We start from the raw sequence: 20,774 nt of genomic DNA, 5'->3' as shown, positions 1-20,774 counted from the left end.
ATCAGATGGATCTCATGATGCACCGTGAGAGAATTCATGGGAGTGAATCGATGCAACTGACGCATGTGATGATGTCAAAATGGCGAATGTAGTACGTCCGAGTTCCATTCATAGTACTCAGGCTGCGTTCGAAACCGCTTACTACTCAGTAGGTACTGCATTTAAATTTAAACGTACTACTCGGCCGAAAAGTGCGTTCTATACAGTATAAATGTAAGAATATAAATGGAATTCGGACATACTACATCCACAATTTTTGTCACGTGACCTACATGCGTCAGTTGCGTCACTTCACTCCCATTTATGAATTCTCTCGCAGGGCATCATGGGATAGCGCGGCATGCATGGGATGCGCACTTCAGAATCTCACCAGAAGTAGTAGGTCATCCGGGTACTTCTCGCATACTAATTTTCCAATTCTATTAATTCGAACATATTACTCGGCGCATACTGATTTCAGCGTACTGTATAGGATGTAAGTATGCGCTTTCGGACGAAGCGTCACATTTATACTGTATAGAAAGTACTTTTATAATGCCTGAGTAGTACATTTAAATTCAAATGTAGTACCTACTCAATAGTAGGCGACGAACGCAGCCTTTAACCTTTTTTGTTTTGCTAGTTTTTCTCCGGTTGCCGTAAAAAAAGAGAAACTAGCATATGAAAGTCAAAGTAAATGCTGTAGTCTTGTGTTTCTTTACTAATCTTTCTCAATAGCAATCAAATGATCCCCTAGTTATCTCATTAACATCATCGCAGTGTTCTTGAATCTGTTTCTATCATTTAGCACACCTCGTACAATTTCAGCATTGACGTTTTAAACTCCCGACTGTCGATTCAATGTGAGTTCAATGCACGTCTGCTATCTGAGCTATCCCTGTCGTGAAACATAAAAAAGTCCTACTGTCCTCATAGTGTCCAAGAAGGGGGGTTGTATAAAAATAAAGACTCCACATTGATAAAATGTTATATATGCATATAGACATTTGGCAACGACCAGAACTGGTGATTTCACATTTAACACACAGCAACGATGGATGACGAGCGCTGGATCTTCTTCAAATGATGTGCTCTCAAGAAATTAAACTGTTATGGTTCAAAGTTAACGAAGAGCTGAAAGCTTTCCTCGCAATTGTTGCGTCCAAATGTTGTGAAATCGAAGCCTCCGGAGAACAGCCATCGCCAAAGTAACTGAAAGGTCTAGTAATCCAAGTCCATCGCTGCAGATTTACTGAATCAGAATTGGGCATGATCCACTTCATCCAGCCAGGACGCCGGGCTCGCAGGGAAATCCGGATATCCGCCGCTGCTTCCCGTGGATAGATCGGAGCTCGGGCCGTTCCCCGCAGCCATCATCCGAACCCCCGGCGTCATGTTCTGGCCTCCGCTTTGACCCACCATGGGCAGGCCGGACTCTGGGTAGACCAGGCTGGAGATGAGCGGCTGGTGTCTGGGTAAGGGCTGCAGTGGGCCGGGCGACTGCGGGAGGCTGTAGGGGCTGCTGGCCTGGATGTCGTGATACGGTTCCTGCGACGGGATTATAGCACCGTGCTCCAACGGAAACGCCGGATGATTTCCACCCTGGCGACTGAGAGCTGGTGAACTTTCGCTCAGACTGCTGTAGATGCCATTGGAGTGACCCAAATCGGACATGGGTGGCTCGTCTGTGCAGATGGAAAGCAGACAAACAAGTAAGTCTTTGTTTTATTTGCTAGTATCTGTATGGTAAACTAAAGTGGAGCCTCTAGTGAAGTGGTTCGCAAACTGTGGAACGCGGACAGGCTTCTATTTCTGGCTTAGTCCCTTTATTACTCTGGGGTCGCCACAGTTTAGTGGCTAATTGGTACCAGTTCAGTCGTACGAAAATGTACGATTTTAAAAAGGAGGCGTGGCACCCAGCTCCACCCCTAACCCCAATCGTCATTGGGTGATGAGCAAATCATACTAAATAGTGGTGTTTTGGTGACTGTCACTTTAAATGCAAATGAGATTGTGCTCTATTCAGAAGAGGGCGGAGCTACTGATGGCTGTGCATCGCTGGTCAGGTGTGCGTGTGTGCTTCAGTGTGAGTGTGTGCTTGATGTTTCTGTCACTCCTGTCGCTGTTCATCTAGAACTCCACATCTATAATCCTCTTAGTCTATGCTGACATCATCTCCAGCAGCTCAAACACTCTAATGGCTAATGGACAGACGGCTGCTTCTCACTCAGGGCTGCTGTTTATGCTAATGAGATGGAGAGATGGGCACTAGTGGGCGGGGCTTTTCCCCTTTGATGATACGTACAAAGGGAGAATGTCAATCAAAGTGTTTCATTCATCAAGTCTGATTATAAATAACACAATTTATTCATGTTTAGCATTAGAGGCTGGAGATATTCACACAATGCTGACACACACACACACACACCAAGGTCATTTTTGCATAATAGGTCCACTTTATGGTCACACAGCATTTGGAGCAAATGTACCTGTGAAAGAGACTTCCGCGTCGCTGTCCATGCCGTCCTCCTGAGTGCTGTCTTTGTCTGATTTGGAGCTGCCGCGAGACCTCTTCATGTTTCTGAAGTACTGGCCCCATCTCTGTCTGCCCGCATCTTTCTTCAGCCTCTTCTCTTTTGCTCTTCTGTTTTGAAACCAGACCTGTGCAGCAGAGATGTGGCGTTTAAAAACGAGTAAACATTTCCCTCAACAAAAACCTGCAATATTATGCTAAAGGCGACGCAGTGGTGCAGTAGGTAGTGCTGTCGCCTCACAGCAAGAAGGTCGCTGGTTCGATCCTCGGCTCAGTTGGCGTTTCTGCGTGGAGTTTGCATGTTCTCTCTGCGTTCGCTCCGTTTTCCCCCAAAGACATGCGGTACAGGTGAATTGGGTTGGCTAAATTGTCCGTAGTGTATGAGTGTGTGTGTTTGTGTGAATGTGTGTGGATGTTTCCCAGAGATGGGTTGCGGCTGGAAGGGCATCCGCTGCGTAAAAAAACTTGCTGGATAAGTTGGCGGTTCATTCCGCTGTGGCGACCCCGGATTAATAAAGGGACTAAGTTGTCAAAATGAATGAATGAATGAATGAATATTATACTCAGTATTAAATAAAAATACAAATATAACCAACACAATCTCACGGCAATTCGTAACTTTTTGATTTAGTGGTTAATTCTTATGAATTCATAAGATCTAGTTCGTACAATTTAGTACAATTTGCTCATCACCCAATGACAGTTGGGTTTAGGGGTGGGGTTAGGTGCCACACCTCCTTTTTAAAATCGTACAATTTGTACAAATACAAATTCGTACGAATTAGCCACTAAACTGGCAAAACGTAAAATACTTACGTTTTCTGGTGAGATCAGGCTGATATAACCTAAAATGTACATACATGTTCATTCATTCATTTCATTCGCTCATTTTCCTTTAGCTTAGTCCCTTTATTCATCAGGGTCCTTTTATTCCACAGCGGAATGAACCACTAACTATTCCAACATATGTTTTACACAGCAGATGCCCTTCCAGCTGCAACCCAGTACTGGGAAACACCCATACACACTCATTCACACACATATACATTCATTCATTCATTCATTTTATTTTCGGCTTAGTCCCTTTATTAATCCAGGGTCGCCACAGCGGAATGAACCGCCAACTTATCCAGCACGTTTAACACAGCGGATGCCCTTCCAGCTGCAACCCATCACTGGGAAAGATCTATACACACTCATACACTACAGCCAGTGTAGTTGATCAGTTCCCCTATAGCGCATGTGTTTGGACTGGGGGGAAACCGGAGCACCCGGAGGAAACCCACGCCAACACGGGGAGAACATGCAAACTCCACATAGAAACGCCAACTCATCCAAAAGGGACTCAAACCAGCGACCTTCTTGCTGTTAGGGGACAATGCTAACCACTAAACCACCGTGTCCCCTTGTCTACACATGTAGTATGCCATAAGTTCAACACTTTAAAGGCACTGTCATAGCTAGGTTAGGAAAAAAAATCATTAATAAAACATTTATAATTGTTTATTCTGTGAAATGTTGGGCAAATGTCATTATTTCGCTTTGATGTATTTTTAAAATTAATATATGAAAATGATTGGTTCTGCTGTTGTTTATAGCCTTTACAGTTCTCATGTCACATTTCAATCACCACATTAATGTAAAAACAGTAATTATATTGAGTATTATTAATATTATTAATTAAGTTACACATTGAATTGTAATTTATTAACGACTACCCATAGCCTAACCATCACAGTGATTGTAAAACAGTAATTATATCGAGAATTATTGATTAATTTACCCATTAAACTGTAATTTTTTTATCGACTACCCCTATAATTATTGTTGTACAGTGTTACAAATATTATGCTATATTGATGTGCACACCACAGCTGTATCCCTACTTGACGTTACCCGTGTATCTTACCTGCACAACGCGCATGTCCAGTCCGGTTTCCGTGGACAGCTGCTCGCGCACGTGCCGCGCGGGTTTCGGTGAGTTGTTGTACGCGTTTTTCAGCGTCTCGAGCTGCTTGGCGGTGATTGTCGTGCGGGGTCGCTTTGCTGTCGAATCCGCCTCTGGAAGAAGAGCACAGACACATCATGAAAACGAATTTATTCTGCAATCACCAAATGCATCAAGTAGTGTGCGCCATTAAAGGGATAGTTCACTAAACAATTGAAATTCAGTCGTTATTATTCGGTTGAGTTTGGTAAACAAAAATGACGATATTTGTTGGGAAAATCGGCCGTATGTGACTTACATTGTGTTTTATTGTTTCTACTATGCAGCTTTTTGTCCAACATTCTCAGTGTTTTGTGTTCAACAGAAGAAATAAACTCAAACCAGTTTAGAATCACTCGATTGGGACTTTTTTGAAGTGTGCATGTTTTGATGCTGTAAACTTAATCTCATATCCTTTTTTTGTTGCATGATTTCACATAAAATCTTACTTTAATTATAAATGCCAATCTAGCCGATACATTTAACCTTAATTACTTTAATTAGATGCCAATCAATCCGATTATTATTATTTAAACCAGGCTACATTAGGAAATGCCACGGTGAAGTATTAAAACAATTAAATGAAGCATGTGAAGCTGAATTTACACTAGTTAGCAGCTTAATGTAAGTTTATCTGCAACCTGTGTTATATGTTTGCGTTATTTTTATGTTAATCGCATTGTTTTGTTGCGTATTAGCTATAGGTGAAACGGGAATGGTGGGATTTATATATGTTTTTGTTCGGATTTATTCAGAAAACTAATATGCATGAAATCTTTCAACTGCACAACATGGTAAAATATTCTTCCTCTATTGGGAAAACATTCTTTAGATTATTTAAATGTTCTTATAAGTCATTCGTTCATTTATTCATTCATTTGTTATCTCGTTTATTTATTTATTAGAAACCCAGAAAGGTTTTCACCAAGCAATTCTATATGTTTATTAGACGTCTGTTAGACATCTAAACACCGATGTATAAATGTGTACCATCTGAATAAACTAAACAGACACCTAAAAATGCCTAAAATTAGACTAGAAATTAAATAAAACGTTTTGACAAACTTCAAATTAGTATTCAATTCATTCCTGATGAATGGTCTAGTTTTGGGATATTCTTTAGACATCTATTAGATTTCCACTCACAGCCCAATATTTATCATTAGACTTGTTTTAGCCAAACCTTCCGTGTTTAGATGTTTATTAGACGTCTATTAGACTGATTTTAAACACACAACTCCGTATGCACACTATTGAACATTTACACTGTATACGCCAACCAGGGCCGGAGTGGGACACCTTTTCAGCCCTGGAGTTTCAAGCCTCAGACCGGCCCACCTCAGTTCACGACTGACTATATTAAAATAAGGTCATTTCCAAATCAGTTTCTAATGACACTATCACGTCTTTTTTTGAGAAAACAGCTGCTTTAGAACTTCAAATGTTCAACAACCCTAACAGTACTATATGTCTTAACAATAAAAATGAAAACAATAAGTTACTCTAACGAGGATCGAACCCGGGTCTGTAGTGGCTTATTCTAACGTACTAACCGCTGGACCACAATAGCTGCATCCACAAAGGAGACACAATTTAGTTTTATAATCATTAAAATAGATGAAAAGAGAAGAGTTGCGGTAAAACAATGAATAAAAAGGCTGTGGTCAAGTAAATAAATAAATTTGAAAAGTGTGACTGCTGAGAGCAACAGATTCTGCAGCTAGGGACACCGGCCCTCGCGGCCAAAAAACGGACCGGCCCACCGGGAATTCTCCCGGTCCTCCCGATTAGCCAATCCGGGCCTGACGCCAACATGCACAATCCCCAAAAGCAGAGATCTGCAGCGCATGTGTGTTTACTCCTCAACTGATAGCACTATAAGAAGCATTCCTGACTCCATCTCCAAATATATCACTGCAGCTTCGTCGGATTTGTGCAATATTGAAAGCGCTGAATCGGGCTGAAAGTGGCCGGCAGCGGAGCGCGCGTGTATCGGGCTCCATTCATCAGCTCCGCGCGGCTCTCCGGCGCTCCTGCTCCCGCTGGCACTTATCGATTGGGGGCTGGCGGGTTCGCAATTACCTGAGCTGGGTCAAATGTTTATGGACGAGCCACGACCGGCGAGATTAAGTTCAGAGTTAAAAGCTGCCGATCAATGCCAGGTCATCGAATGAAGGAAGCAAAAACTGTAGCAGCTCTACAAAATGCTGGGTTGTTGTAACCTGTAACGTTGGACACAAGTGTGATTTGGACTTAATTAAAAAATAACTTTGGAATTGTCAATATTTGACCCAGAGTTTGGCTAAAATGTTGTTGTTGTTGTTTGTTGTAGTTATTATTATTATTACCCGTTATGCTTGTCCATTTATTTGATCCACTGTTGTTGTTGTTGTTGTTTTAACTTAATTTAATTTACCTTTTTTCACCCAAACATTGGGTTTGTCCATAATTGATAAAACGTTTGGTTAAAAATTTACATTTATTAAAAAAACTGCTTTGGGTTTCTCCATGTTTGACCCCAAATCTAGTGTTTTTCCCCAATTTAATTTAAATTACTCTTTTAAATGAAGACTTGTTGGGTTTGTCTATATTTGACAATGTTGGGTTAGCCTACGCTTTAGTCTCTCTATGCTGGGTTGTAGTAAGCTTTAACGTTGAGTCAAATTTGGACACAAGTGTGATTTAAACTTTAAATTAACAAAAACTTTAAATAAATAAATAAATAAATAACCCTACTTTGGGTTTGTCGATATTTGACCCAGAGTGTGGCTAAAATGTTGTTTTTATTAACCAGACATTAGGTTTGTTCATTAAGTTGATCCATGTTTTTTCAACTTAGGTTTCATTTATTTATTTATTTATTTATTTATTATTTATTTTTACATTTAATTTGGTCCATGTTTGACCCAAATGTAGGTTATTTTCCCCAATTCAATTCAAATTACGCGTTTAAATCAGTAGTTGGGTTTGTCTATATTTGACACAAGGGTTAACCTGCACTTTAATCACTTTTCAAAATTCTGGGTTGTTGTAAGCTGTAACGTTAGGTAATATGGACACAAGTGTGATTTAAACGTATTAAAAACAACAACTTTGGGTTTGTCGATATTTGACCCAGAGTGTGGCTAAAATGTTGTTGTTGTTTTTAATTATTATTAAATAAAGGTTTGTCCATATATTTGATCCACTGTTGTTTATTTTTCAGTTTGATTTACTTGACCCTTTTTCACCCCAAAAATAAGATTTTTCCATAATTGACAAAACGTTTGGTTAAAAATGTACATTTATTTGAAAAAGCTTTGGGCTTCCCCATGTTCCCCAAAATTTTTAAATAAGTATTGGGGTTGTCTATATTTGACACAACGTTGAGTTAGCCTATACGCTTTAGTTAAAATGCTGGGTTGTTGTATCCTGTAACGTTGACTCAAATTTGGATACACGTGTGATTTTAACTTAAAAAACAACAACTTTGTGTTTGTCGATATTTGACCCAGAGTTTGGCTAAAAGTTTTTTTTAATTATTATTAATCCGACGTTATGTTTGTCCATATTTGATCCAGGTTTTTTTCAACTTGGGTTAAAAAGTGTTACAAATAAGTGTTTTTAAACATTCAATTGGGTTTGACTCTTAGTTTTTTCCCCAATTTAATTTAGTGACACTTTTTCGCCCAACTTGTTTGTGTTTGTCTATATTTGACAAAACGTTTGTTACATTTAATTAGAAATAAATAAAATATAATGTTTGACCCCAAGGTTATTTTTCCCCGAATTAATTTAAGTGACACTTTTTACGCAATGTTTGGGTTTGTCAATATTTGACTCAACGCTGGGTTAAACCAATCAACCATTGCTATATGTGACAAGCGTGATATTTGTGACCTGTTTGTAACTTAAATGTGCCTAGACATGCGCAAAGCGAGCAGCTGCTGTACCTCTCTGTTTGGCCGTCTCGTAGTCCGCTTTGCACACCAGCCGACTGTCCTCCATCAGGTAGTACTCGTCCCCGGTGGCCAGCTGCCTCTTGCACACGATACAGGCGAAGCAGTGCAGGTGATAGACGAAATCCTGCGCCCTGCGGACCACCTGCGTCGGCGGAATCCCCTGCTGACACGCCGCGCACTTGGTGCCAAACCTCCTGCTCACAAAACACAGGCAAACCCTGGTCAGGGGAGATCTGAAGCGAGAAGATGACCCACGTGAAAAATACTGTGGTGTTGGGTTGTTTTCAAGCCAACGCTGGGTCAAATGTGCACAGACACACAACATTTGGGTTTAAAAGTGCACTGTAGAAATAGATTGGTTCACTCATTGCCTTATAATTGTGAAATATGCCTGAAAAATAATAAAAGTCAATGGATTCACTGACTTTTTAAAGTAAAATCCACTCGTTGCTTTAAAGGCAACCGCTTTAAATGGGTTAAATTTGACACAAACATTGGGTTAAAATGGTTTAAATCGAATACTTTTCGTATGGTTTGTCCACACTTGACTTTACAACGTTGTGTTGAAACAACCCAGAATTGTTTTCATTGTATACAGAACACAGTACATATTCTGTAGTGTTGGGTTATTTTTTTTAACCCAACGCTGGGACCAAAAGCACAAAAGTCGGATTTAAAAGTGTGATTTTAAATTTAATAATAATAAAAAACTTTGTGTTTGTCTGTATTTGACTCCGTGTTGGGTTAATATGGTTATTTACATTGTTTATAAATATCCCAACTTTGAGTTTGTCCATGCTTGAATCAAGGTCAGAGTAAAACAACCCGGATTTTATTGAATGTATGGAACAGAGCTCATTTACTGTAGTGTTTTTGAACATTACAATGAAAGTAACTGCTTTATGTAAGCAAGCCACACTTACTAGTCAATTTCCTCCAGCTAGATTATACAGAATGTATGATCAGCTTTGCAGTTTTTGCTGTGTATATTAATATTTTAAGGACATTTTACACGTTCTGTTTTGGCATCTCAGTTTTGATGCAATCAATAACTCAGCCACTCAGAGTGTTTGGTAAAATGATCAGTTACTCTAAATCATTATAATGCACACTGTTCACCAACTCTGTTTCACAGGCAACTTTTCATTACAGTTCTTCATACTGTTGGATGCATTAACAATCTAAGTACTCTAATATGATGTAGTAACTTGTAAGGTATACTACAGCACACTTTACTATAGATAACACTCATATGCTGCGTATACCACTGCGTTCTACAACTGTATTTTACTGTAGACACTCTTAAAGGCTGTGTTTCTCAACCACGTTCCTGGCGGAGCACCAGCTCTGCACATTTCCATGTCTCCTTAACCAAACACACCAGATTCAGGCCACCAGCTCATTAAGAATGGGTGCGACAGAGAAAGGAGACATCCAATGCAGTGCTGGTGATCTTCCGGGAATGTGGTTGAGAAACACTGCTATGGTGTGTGGGGGAGCAGGAGCACTGACTTGAAGAAGTCGTCTTTGCAGTACACGCTGTCTCCTCTGCTGAAGCATTTGTCGGCCAGCTGAGACTGACAGTCGCTGCATTTCAGACACTTGCTGTGCCAGTGGCGATCCAGAACCTTCAGGATGAAACGATCCACGATGTGCTGATTACAGCCCGCACAGACCGGGATATCTGCGGGTTGAACACAAGACCTGTAATGTTAAACTCTGTAGATATCAGAACATGTAACCCGACATTAACATGCGTCTTCGACATTCCAGCTGCGCGGAAATCAACAGCGCAACTGGGCTGCAACAATAATATGCGTATTGTGTAATGAATGTTTTTATTAGTTGTGTATAAATATGAATTACATTATTACACCGTAATCTTGTAAAGATTGCTATTTGTAATCGTTTGCAGTGCTGTTGTCTGGGTTGGTGTTGTATATTACGCATCAAACACCTTGTAAACCGCAACACATTTCACAAACTCATTTCTCTAGATATTATATCTTATTCAGTCATTCATTCATTCATTCATTCATTTTCTTGTCAGCTTAGTCCCCTTATTAATCCGGGGTCGCCACAGCGGAATGAACCGCCAACTTATCCAGCAAGTTTTTACTCAGCGGATGCCCTTCCAGCCGCAACCCATCTCTGGGAAAATATCTACATTATATTAATATTTTAAATGTCACTAAACGTCTCTTTGTTAAACTGTGTTAACATTAAAAGTGGACAGAGCGGAATTCACAACCGTAAATAAACACAAAACACACTAAATATACGGAAACTGTGTGTGTATGTGTGTGTGTATGTGTGTGTGTGTGTGTTGCCAGATTGAGGTGAATAACTGCTTTGCGATTTGAATAATTTGTCAATTTTGTGAGGTGAAGAGTTTCATACAAGATCTGGCAACTTGACAAACTTGGGGAAAAAAGTCCATGCGGGAGATTCCCGGGAGAATCAACTAAACGAGAGGGTGGCGGGCGTGAAATATGAGAGACTCCCGGGAAAGGCATCAGACCTCCGGTTTAGCATATGCATCATCAGCTTTTTATGTTAACAACAACAATACACGCCAAAAACGCTGGGTAGGAGCTATTAAATGGAAAGTTTATCACAAAATATAATTTACTCACGTCTTAATTAATCAGTTTTAAACTTTTCTGAGTTTCTTTTATCTGTTTGAACACAAGAGAAGATATTTTGAAGAATGTTGGTAACCATTGACGTCTATGGGAAAAGAAAATACTGTCAATGGTTACTGGGCATTATTCAAAATATCTTCCTTTGCGTTGGTTCAACAGAAGAAAGTCAAATAGGTTTGCAAGTGAAGGAGAAAAATGATGACACTGCACTCTAACCCAGCGTTGGGTTAAAGTTAAACAGTTAATTTTTACAATTTAAATAAACATCTTTGTTTAATGGTTAATTGATGATGTTATATAAGAATGCATTGTTAATTCTGTTGTTGTGTTAATGACCATGCAAAATGCTTTCCTCGCAGCGGCATTACTCAATATTTAATTGAAAATTTAGTTAAACATCCCCTAACATCGTTAAATAATTATTTATTATTCATTCATTTTTCTCCGGCTTAGTCCCTTTATTTATCAAGGGTCGCCACAACGGAATGAACCGCCAACTTATCCAGTTTTACACAGCAGTAATTTACACTCTAAAAATATTCAACCCATATACACGTAAAATAAGCACAAACTCAGCTGGTTTACATTAGTAAATTAAATATATAACCAAACTTTAACCCAGATTTAATTGTACACAAATTCCTGTGAAAAGCCCACACTGAAATTGTCCTTGCTAATTAGGACTCTCAAGTGTGGCATTATGGCACTTTTTTATTTAAGAAATAATTATCATTTATTTTCAGTTTGCTGCTTTTGTTTATTAGTTTGTCTCGTTTGTTGTAAGCTGAAAGTGGTCAGTCATATTATCGGGATTAAATAATGTAGGTTATTTTAATGCCGAAATCTGGATTTTTCATTTCTTCCACATGCTTTATCTGTATTTAGTAACTTTGAGCTGTCATTTTTGTGATAACGCACACTTCTATATCAGCAAACTAAATGAAATGCATTTAAAATATGATTGTGAGCACAGCTTATGCATTATTATGGTTATTATTATTATTATTAATATTATTATTAAAAAAGTTATTGCAAACTAGCAATAATACGGTAGTTGCTGTATTGTAATAATTGATTAGCGAATTTGTAACAACAATAGTGCAAATAATAATAATAATAGGCCTGTTATTGTTGTTATTATTAGTATTATGTTATAATAAACTAAATAGACTGTATCATTTTCATTGTATTATTATTATTATTACCACTATTAATAATTTCTAATGAGTTTTTAACAACAATAGTAATCATTTCATCAGCATCATTTTAGTATTGTTATTATTATTATTATTAGGCTGCTATTAATATTATTTTTTATTATTGAATAAGTTATAGCAAACTAACAATAATATGGTATTTTTTGTATTCTTGCAATTAATTTTTACCGAATTTGTAGCAACAATAGAGCAAATAATAATAATAATAATATGCCTATTATTATTATTATTATTATCAATGTTATTCGGTAATAATAAACTAATTAGAATGTATTATTAACTTCACTATAATATTATTATTACTACTGTTTTTATTCATTTATAAGGAATTTGTAACAACGACAACAATAATAATCATCAATATCATCACCATTATTATTATTATTTGTAGTAGTATTATTAGTAGCAGTAGTGATATTATTATCTTATTATAAATCACAATGTAACTCAAAGGTCACAATGACACTTCACCGATGGACTTTTTAGTAGATATTTACATTTTTCTATATTATTAGAATTTTAAGAATTTCTAAGAATCTTAATTTTAATGCTATTATTTATTATTATTGTGTTTAGCTATTATGCAAAATCAAAAACAAAATCAAAATCTTTCAAATTTAACATCTTATTAGGTATATTAGAACATAAACTAATGATACAACAACACCATCAAAATTATTATTATTATTATTATTATATAATATATTAATAATAATAATAATAATAGTCCAGTCTCCCTAAACAGCAACTCTCTTTAACTGTTAAATATATCTAAATACTGATGTCAAATAAAGCGAGCTATATCTTTGGTGTGATATTTTAATAATTGAGTAAATGCTTTAATAATTAAATGAATAAAGCCGCGTTTTGTCAGTCGAATCCGCTGTTTTGGAGCCTGTAGAGTCTCTGACGTCATGAACTGGTGCACAGCTGTCAATCAATTATTCAGCAATGCAACATCTCTAATCATCAGCTCGTAAAGGACAATAATACACACTTCTCTGTCAGAATGGAGAAGAAAATAAACAAATATTAATAATATTTTTATCATTTTTCTATAGGAACACACAAAAAAGTTTCAACCTAATTAACAAAAAACAAACAAACATATAGAGCACGTCAGATAATATCAATAAAAACAACAACAACAATAATAATAAATAATAATAAATAATTAATATTAAAGCAAATTAAAAACAATAAAACAATAATAATTCTATTAGAATGTTATTAATGATGATGATAAAAATAAAATAATAATAATAATAACAATATTAATAATTAGGTTCATAATAAAGAAACAAATAATAAAAATATTAGTTAATAAAAGTAGAATAAAATAAAAACAATTATATCAATTTAATAAAATAAATAAACGATAAAAGTATAAGTAATAAAGCTATAAATAATTAAACAATTAATAAATATAAATAATAATCAATAAAAGCATATAATAAAATATAAATAATATAAACAAATGACTGTAGTTTTCCACAACTATATATATTATACCACAGTACCACACAGTTTACTGTATAGTAAAGACTAAAGTATATTACAGTGTTCATTACAGTTAATCAGTTCACTATATTACAGTTTGCTGGAACATTTACGAATTTAAGAGTTGTAGACACTATAATACAATACACTTTAATGTAGTGCATAAACCTAGTATTTACTATAAACGTGTCATGTGATACTGTCAGTCATTCACATCATGTAATTATAATTAGTAGTGAATTATTGCGGGTGTTTCTCACGCGCTGGTTAAGCAGGTGCATTATGTGATCATGACACGATTTACATCTTCAGGATTGAAAACACACCAAACAATACAAAATAAGAATACAAATAAGCCTGTATTATACCCAAATACAAAATATTGCAATTTTGCGCACCGACACATTTAATCCAATGCATTAGCATATTTTGTAACCTACATAAACCGCTTTTTTTGTTATTTATAAATAAATATTTGAAATTCGAGGTCAAAACAGATACAAGAACTGATTAAAACTCTAGAAAATGCTGGGTTGCTTCAATAATAATAATCATAATAATATTAATAATCATCATAATAATGATCAATTAATACTGTTGGGTATGTGCAAACCCAATCATTTAAAAAGTGTAGTTTAAATTAAATTAATAAATTAACCCAACACTGAGTTTGTCCATATTGTATTATTTTATTTTGATGCATTTTATCAAAAAACACGTTTTAAAATATAGATGTAATTTAATCTATATTTACATATTTATTTATTTAAATCTAATCTCATCCGAACAGCATCTCGAAAATCATTCATTCATTTTCTTGTCGGCTTACTCCCTTTATTAATCTGCGGTCGTCACAGCGGAATGAACCGCCAACTCATCCAGCATATTTTTTACGCAGCGGATGCCCTTCCAGCTATACAACCCATCACTGGGGAACATCCATACACCCTCACACTCATACACTACGGACAATTTAGTTGATCAGTTTCCCTATAGCGCATGTGTTTGGACTGTAACCGGAGCACCCGGAGGAAACCCACGCCAACACGAGGAGAACATGCAAATACACTGAAATGCCAACTGACCCAAACGGGACTCAAACCAGCGACCTTATTGCTGTGAGGCGATTGTGCTACCCACTGCACCACCGTGACGCCCACATTCCGAAAATCGACGTCTTTATGTGCATTAAACCAGCCTCATGAAGGCAAATTCAACCAGTTTAATTGAATAACGAATGCATTAATTAATTAATAAACAGAGAGAGACAGCAATATTCTACAACAATTTATATCTGCTTCCTTATATCAGCCTGTAATCCGGCTCTGTTTTTAAAGCGACAAAATGAACGCACACACAGACTCTAAACAGCTCTAAAATGCTGAGTTGTGAAATATGTGCAAACCCAGTCATTGGGTCAAAAAGAGAAGTTCACATTTAATTGAAACATACAGTATTGGATTAAAACAACAACCTTCATTTTATTTTTAGAGACTATTTTGATGCACATTTAATCTGCATATGAATTTATTTATTATTTAATTAATTTGTTTGATTTTTTGTTTGTATTTTCAGCCAAATATCATATAATTGTATCGGAAAGATCGACGTGTTTCGCATGCGTTTAAATCAAATAATTATTTAAATTATTATATCGGCATAATGAATGCAAATGCAACCCATTTAATTAGTTAATTAATTAAACAGACTGTCAGAGGCACAAGCAATGCTCTACAACAAAATATAACTGCTAAGATGAACTGCTTAGGTAAATAAATGCTGGATTTTTGTAACCCGATATTGGGTAAATTAAATGTAACCCACAGCGCTTGATTAAAAAAAGTATTTAAATGAGGCATATTCAATATTAAATTTATCAAACTGGATTAAAACAACTAACATTTTATTTAATATCATACACATTTAATCTAAAACACGTTTTAAATTGATGTTATTTAAGCTATATTTTAACTTATTTTAATCTAATCTCAACCGAATAGCATCTCGAAAGTGGACGCATTTACATTTATTAAATCGACATAATAAATGCAAGTGCAACCAGTTTAATTAATTAATTAATTAATTAATTAAACAGACAGAGGCACAACAAATATATCAGCCTGTAATCCTGCTCTGTTTTTAAAGCGACAAAATAAACACACGCACACACACACACACGCAGTGAACACACACACGCGGTGAACTTTTAAATCCGGATTTCTCCGTATTCTCCTCATTGATTTGGGTCACAGGGCTGGGTTATTTTTTCTAAGGGAAAGTGTGTGTCGTGAAGTGCTGATGGAGCTGATCAACATCCAGATGAATGTTATTGACACTGATCTGCCGTGTCCTGGGAAATCAGCCTTAGTGCCACCGCGGCCGCACATGATAAACTCAAAATCAATACAGCATTTGCCTGATTCCCCGACTTTATGAAGCACGTGTCGGCGAAAGGTGCTGCGATCTGCCTCCTTACTTTCTGCTTTATCATTTTTATATCACGTTGAGCTGTTCGCCTTTGATCTAACGCTCTCCCGCGAGTGTGTTTGGCCGCGCGCTTTGTTGACTGGAGCTCTTGCATTCATTATTTTGGAAGAATGTTGCACGATATATTTTCCGTTTATGTGCATACGCTTTAATGCAAAATTTAAAAAAGTTATAAACATATTTGTTTGATGTAAAATATAACGTCAAAACAGTGAGTGCGGATCACTAATCAGTAACCAAATTACTACAGAATTATATATGTGTGTGTGCATATATGAACAATTTTGCAGAGATAGTTTCACTGTTTATGTTTATGCATGCATGTAGCATCATAAAAGTACAAGTAATAAAATATAATATACTATATGCACAAGAATATTCGTGCTTTTTGAAATCATGAACCAAATAAATGCGCTATCAGAACTTGATATCGTAAATTAAGCATGCATTACATTTCTGGCATTGATCCAAACTAACCTCATGAGCCATTTTAAGTTGAACTGACTTAAAGCAGCGTGCATAACTTAAATAAAAATAAGCTGAAATTGACTTCTTAAGCATGCAATTTTGGCTGATCGTGTTCAATTTCAGGTTGTATATATGCTGCTTTCTGTATTAACGCGACTTTCAAATGTGCTGTCAAATAAAAACCCTCATCATGACTTGAGAATGTTTTACACTGCACAAATTATATGATCAATAAGTCATGACAACATATTAATCATAACCTTTAAACAAAGTTATTCATGTTTCAACTTGTTATACAAGCTGCTTTAATGTAATTTGATCTTGTAGAGACATCTGAGAGATGGCCATATGCAAAATACACGACAGACAAGTGCATGTTTGGATTTTAAAGATAGAAAAATATAAGTGCAACACATGTTTCGACGTTTATTTATAGATACTTTTAACCGATTAATCGCATCCGTAACACAAGTTCACATGGAAACATATAATTTATGTGAAAATATTGACAATTTAAATCAATCTAAAAATAAGGCAAGCACTTATATTTCATTGTTTATATATATATTGTCAATATTAAAATTACAGTTAGGTACATATAGTGAAATATATGTTTAAATATGCTCAAATATGGATGAAATGACTCATAATTCGACTTAAAATAAGGAAAACATATATATTTCGCCGTTAAACATTGCAGTTACTAATAGGTAGGCTACATGTATTCAAATATATTGAAATATATAATATATATGTGTTAAAATAATGGCATGGTGGTATAATGACTCATAAGATTAATTTAATTCAATTTTAAAATAAGGCAAGCACTTATATTTTGTTGTTTATATATATTTGTTAAACATTACAAATAAGTATTCCAATATATTGTAATATATATGTTCAAAAATGCCCGAATATGGCTGAAATGACTCAGAAGGTTAATTTAATTCGACTTAAAATAAGGCAAGCATATATATTTCGCTGTTAAACATTGTAATTACCAATAGGACACATGTATTCAGATATATTAACATATATATGTTAAAATATGCCTATAAATGGTTGAAATGGTTAATTTAATTCAACTTTAAAACAAGGCAGACATATGTATTTCACCGTAAACATTGTGATATTAATAGGTTGGCTATTTAAATAAATCGAAATATATAATAAATATTTGTTAAAATATTGTCATATGGTTGTAATAATGACTCATAAGATTCATTTAATTCGACTTACAAATAAGGCAAGCATTTATATTTCATTGTTTACATATATTGTTTACAATTGTAAATAGAAATAGGTGCATATTTTCAAATATATTGAAATATATATAATAAAATACGCCCGAATATGGTTGAAATGACTCATAAGATTAATTTAATACTACTTAAAAATAAGGAAATCATATATAATTCGCCATTTATGTATTTTATCGACTATTGTAATCACAAATATGTATATTTATTAAAATAGATATAATATATATGTTAAAATATTGACACATGGTCGTAATGACTCATGAGATTAATTTTATTCAACTTAAAATTAAGGCGAGCACATATATTTCGTTGTTCATATATATTTTGTCAACTATTTTAATTATCAATAAATGCATATATATTTAAATATATTGTTCGAATATGTAATATTAATGTTTATACATGCTCATATGTGGTTGGAATGACTCAACTTGGAATTGGATTCAACTTAAAAAATAACGCAAAACGTCGCATATATAAAAGCCTATTTCTGTCAACTATTGTAATTACAGATATGTACCTTCAAATATACTGTAATATGTATAAAAATATGTTTGAAATGACTTATTAGTTTGATTCAACTTAATAAAAGGCGAACATCCGGGCTAATTTAGTCTTTAAGATGAAGATAATGTGTCCAGAAGACGCTTTCATTTCTTGATTCCCTCAGCCGCGGTGTAACTGTGCAGAAGAGCCGTGTGTGCGCGGTGTTTCAGGTGCTGCACCTGTTGAGGAAACCCGATCCCGCGGCGGAGTTTAAAGCGCGTGCATGCGGATGGAGATCGGCGGGTCTCCATGACAACCGCTTCACATCTGCCGCTCATCACTGATTCATGCCGACAGACGGAGAGGCGACCGGAGGAGACCATAACTTTGTTAAAATATAGAGATATACGCGTTTATAAATCATCAGCATGCTGTGAATGTGTGTCAACTGCGTGCATTTCACAGCAACAGTTAATCCTGGGGTTCATCAGGTTCAGGAGATGCGCAGAGTTTCGGATTTCAGCGTTGATAAGTACTCATTCGCTCTATTTCTTTACATTAAAAGTCACTTTTTGAGTCATTATAATTTAAACTGGCTCAAAAGAGCTCGTATAACTTACAAAAATAAGTCGATTAATATTGACTTATTGATCATATAGTTTTAGTTGATCGTGAACAATTTGAGGTTTGTTAATTGAGTGATTTATGCCGCATATATTATTATTATTAATAATTGTTGCAATGATATAACACGACTTTTACATGTGTTATCAAATAAAACCCGTCACCTATTTGAGAATATTTTACACTAAACTAATTATGCGGTCAATAAGTCGTGACAACATATTATTCATTTTATATTAATAAACATTTCCCAGGGATGTGCTGCGGCTGGAAGGGCATTCGCTGCGTAAAAAATGTGCTGGATAAGTTGGCGGTTCATTCCACTGTGGCGACCCCGGATTGATCTTTTAACTTTTTCTTTGGACTAAGCCGAAAATAAAATGAATGAATGAATATTAATAAACAATGCAAATAACGTGTGTGTGTGAGTTTGTGGACAACTTTTTATACGAGCTGTTTCACGTCGGCTTCATCTGCGTTAAGTTGCTTTGACGCAATCTACATTTTAAAAAGCGCTGAAGAAGTAAAGATGAATTGAATTTAATTAAATTAAAGAGCTCAGCACACTCTAAAATGCTGGGTTATTTCTGCTTATGATTTTTTGGGAGGTGAAATATGGAGAAAATCAACCAGTGTTTTTATTGTTTTAGCTATTCAATTTATACGGCAACATTTAACCCGGTGTTTGTCCATATTTAAATTAATTTTGGTTGAAATAACCCAGCATTTACTAGAATGTGGTTCATTTAAAACAAAGTATTAAGGATGAAATTATCAGATATATTTTAAAGTGACCTGACTCTTCTACAACACTATATCGGTAAGAATCTTTTATTTGGAGGATGCTGAAACCTTACATCGCATCTCTTCGATGGCATTTGATTGCAGTAAATATGTTTTAAAATGCTGGGTTTTTGCAAGCCAAAGTTGAGTCAAATATATAGGAAAGAAAAACACGTTTGGGGTTATTTTTTGTAAATTAAATTTAAATTACACATTTAAACCAAATGTTTGGGGTTGCCTATATACATTAAAACAATCTTGCTCGTTCAAACTACTTATTTAAAATAAGCTGACACAAAACAACTGTTGAGATTTTATTGGGACAACTTAATTTTTGTTATGTTTCATACACATAAATTTGTTAAAAGTGTTAAGTTAACTTAATCAGTTTGTGCTGGGACAGCATTAATGAATTGTGTGGAACCCTGCATTTTACAGTGTATTTAACCCAATGTTGAGCTACGACTATTATTTTATAATGTAGATTATTTAATTATTGACTAAACTTAGTGTACATGAAAGATAAAATAACTATCGTTTATTCTCGCATATATAAATGAAAGATACACAAAGGATTTGACGGAGCTCCTCCTGCGTGTTAATAAAACACTGAAGCGAGTGAATGCGCTGAAACATCTAACCTCAAATCTGCCATTTAAACATTCAGCTTTCCGCTTTAGTCGAGTCAAACATATAGTGTAGCTTATTTATACCAACTAATACTTTAGGTTTTATTTATAAAATCAGACAGAATCTGCTTTTTTAGTTCTCCGCTTTTTGTATTCTGTGTTGGTATTAATTCTTGTGTTTTCCGCCGTATCAAAACTCAATTATGACAATTCAATATTAATAATAAAATGCA

General features: G+C 35.4%; 1 protein-coding gene across 1 annotated transcript in view; it reads right to left on the bottom strand.

Annotated features, from left to right (window-relative positions):
- Nucleotides 1-1,224: 1,224 nt before the first annotated feature.
- Nucleotides 1,225-20,774, bottom strand: part of lhx3 (LIM homeobox 3) — a gene marked incomplete at its 3' end in the record, with an annotated part of 19,790 nt that continues 240 nt past the window's right edge. The window contains 5 exon segments of the mRNA NM_131208.1: nucleotides 1,225-1,664; nucleotides 2,469-2,640; nucleotides 4,422-4,573; nucleotides 8,432-8,634; nucleotides 9,953-10,124. Of these exon segments, the coding sequence (NP_571283.1) occupies nucleotides 1,237-1,664; nucleotides 2,469-2,640; nucleotides 4,422-4,573; nucleotides 8,432-8,634; nucleotides 9,953-10,124 (1,127 nt within the window).

This window comes from Danio rerio, chromosome 5 (genome assembly GCF_052040795.2).
Source record: "Danio rerio strain M-AB ecotype USA chromosome 5, GRCz13ab, whole genome shotgun sequence".
Classification (NCBI taxonomy): Eukaryota; Metazoa; Chordata; class Actinopteri; order Cypriniformes; family Danionidae; genus Danio; species Danio rerio.
The sequence above is the reverse complement of the archived record's forward strand: the minus strand, read 5'-3'. Positions and strand labels throughout refer to the sequence as shown.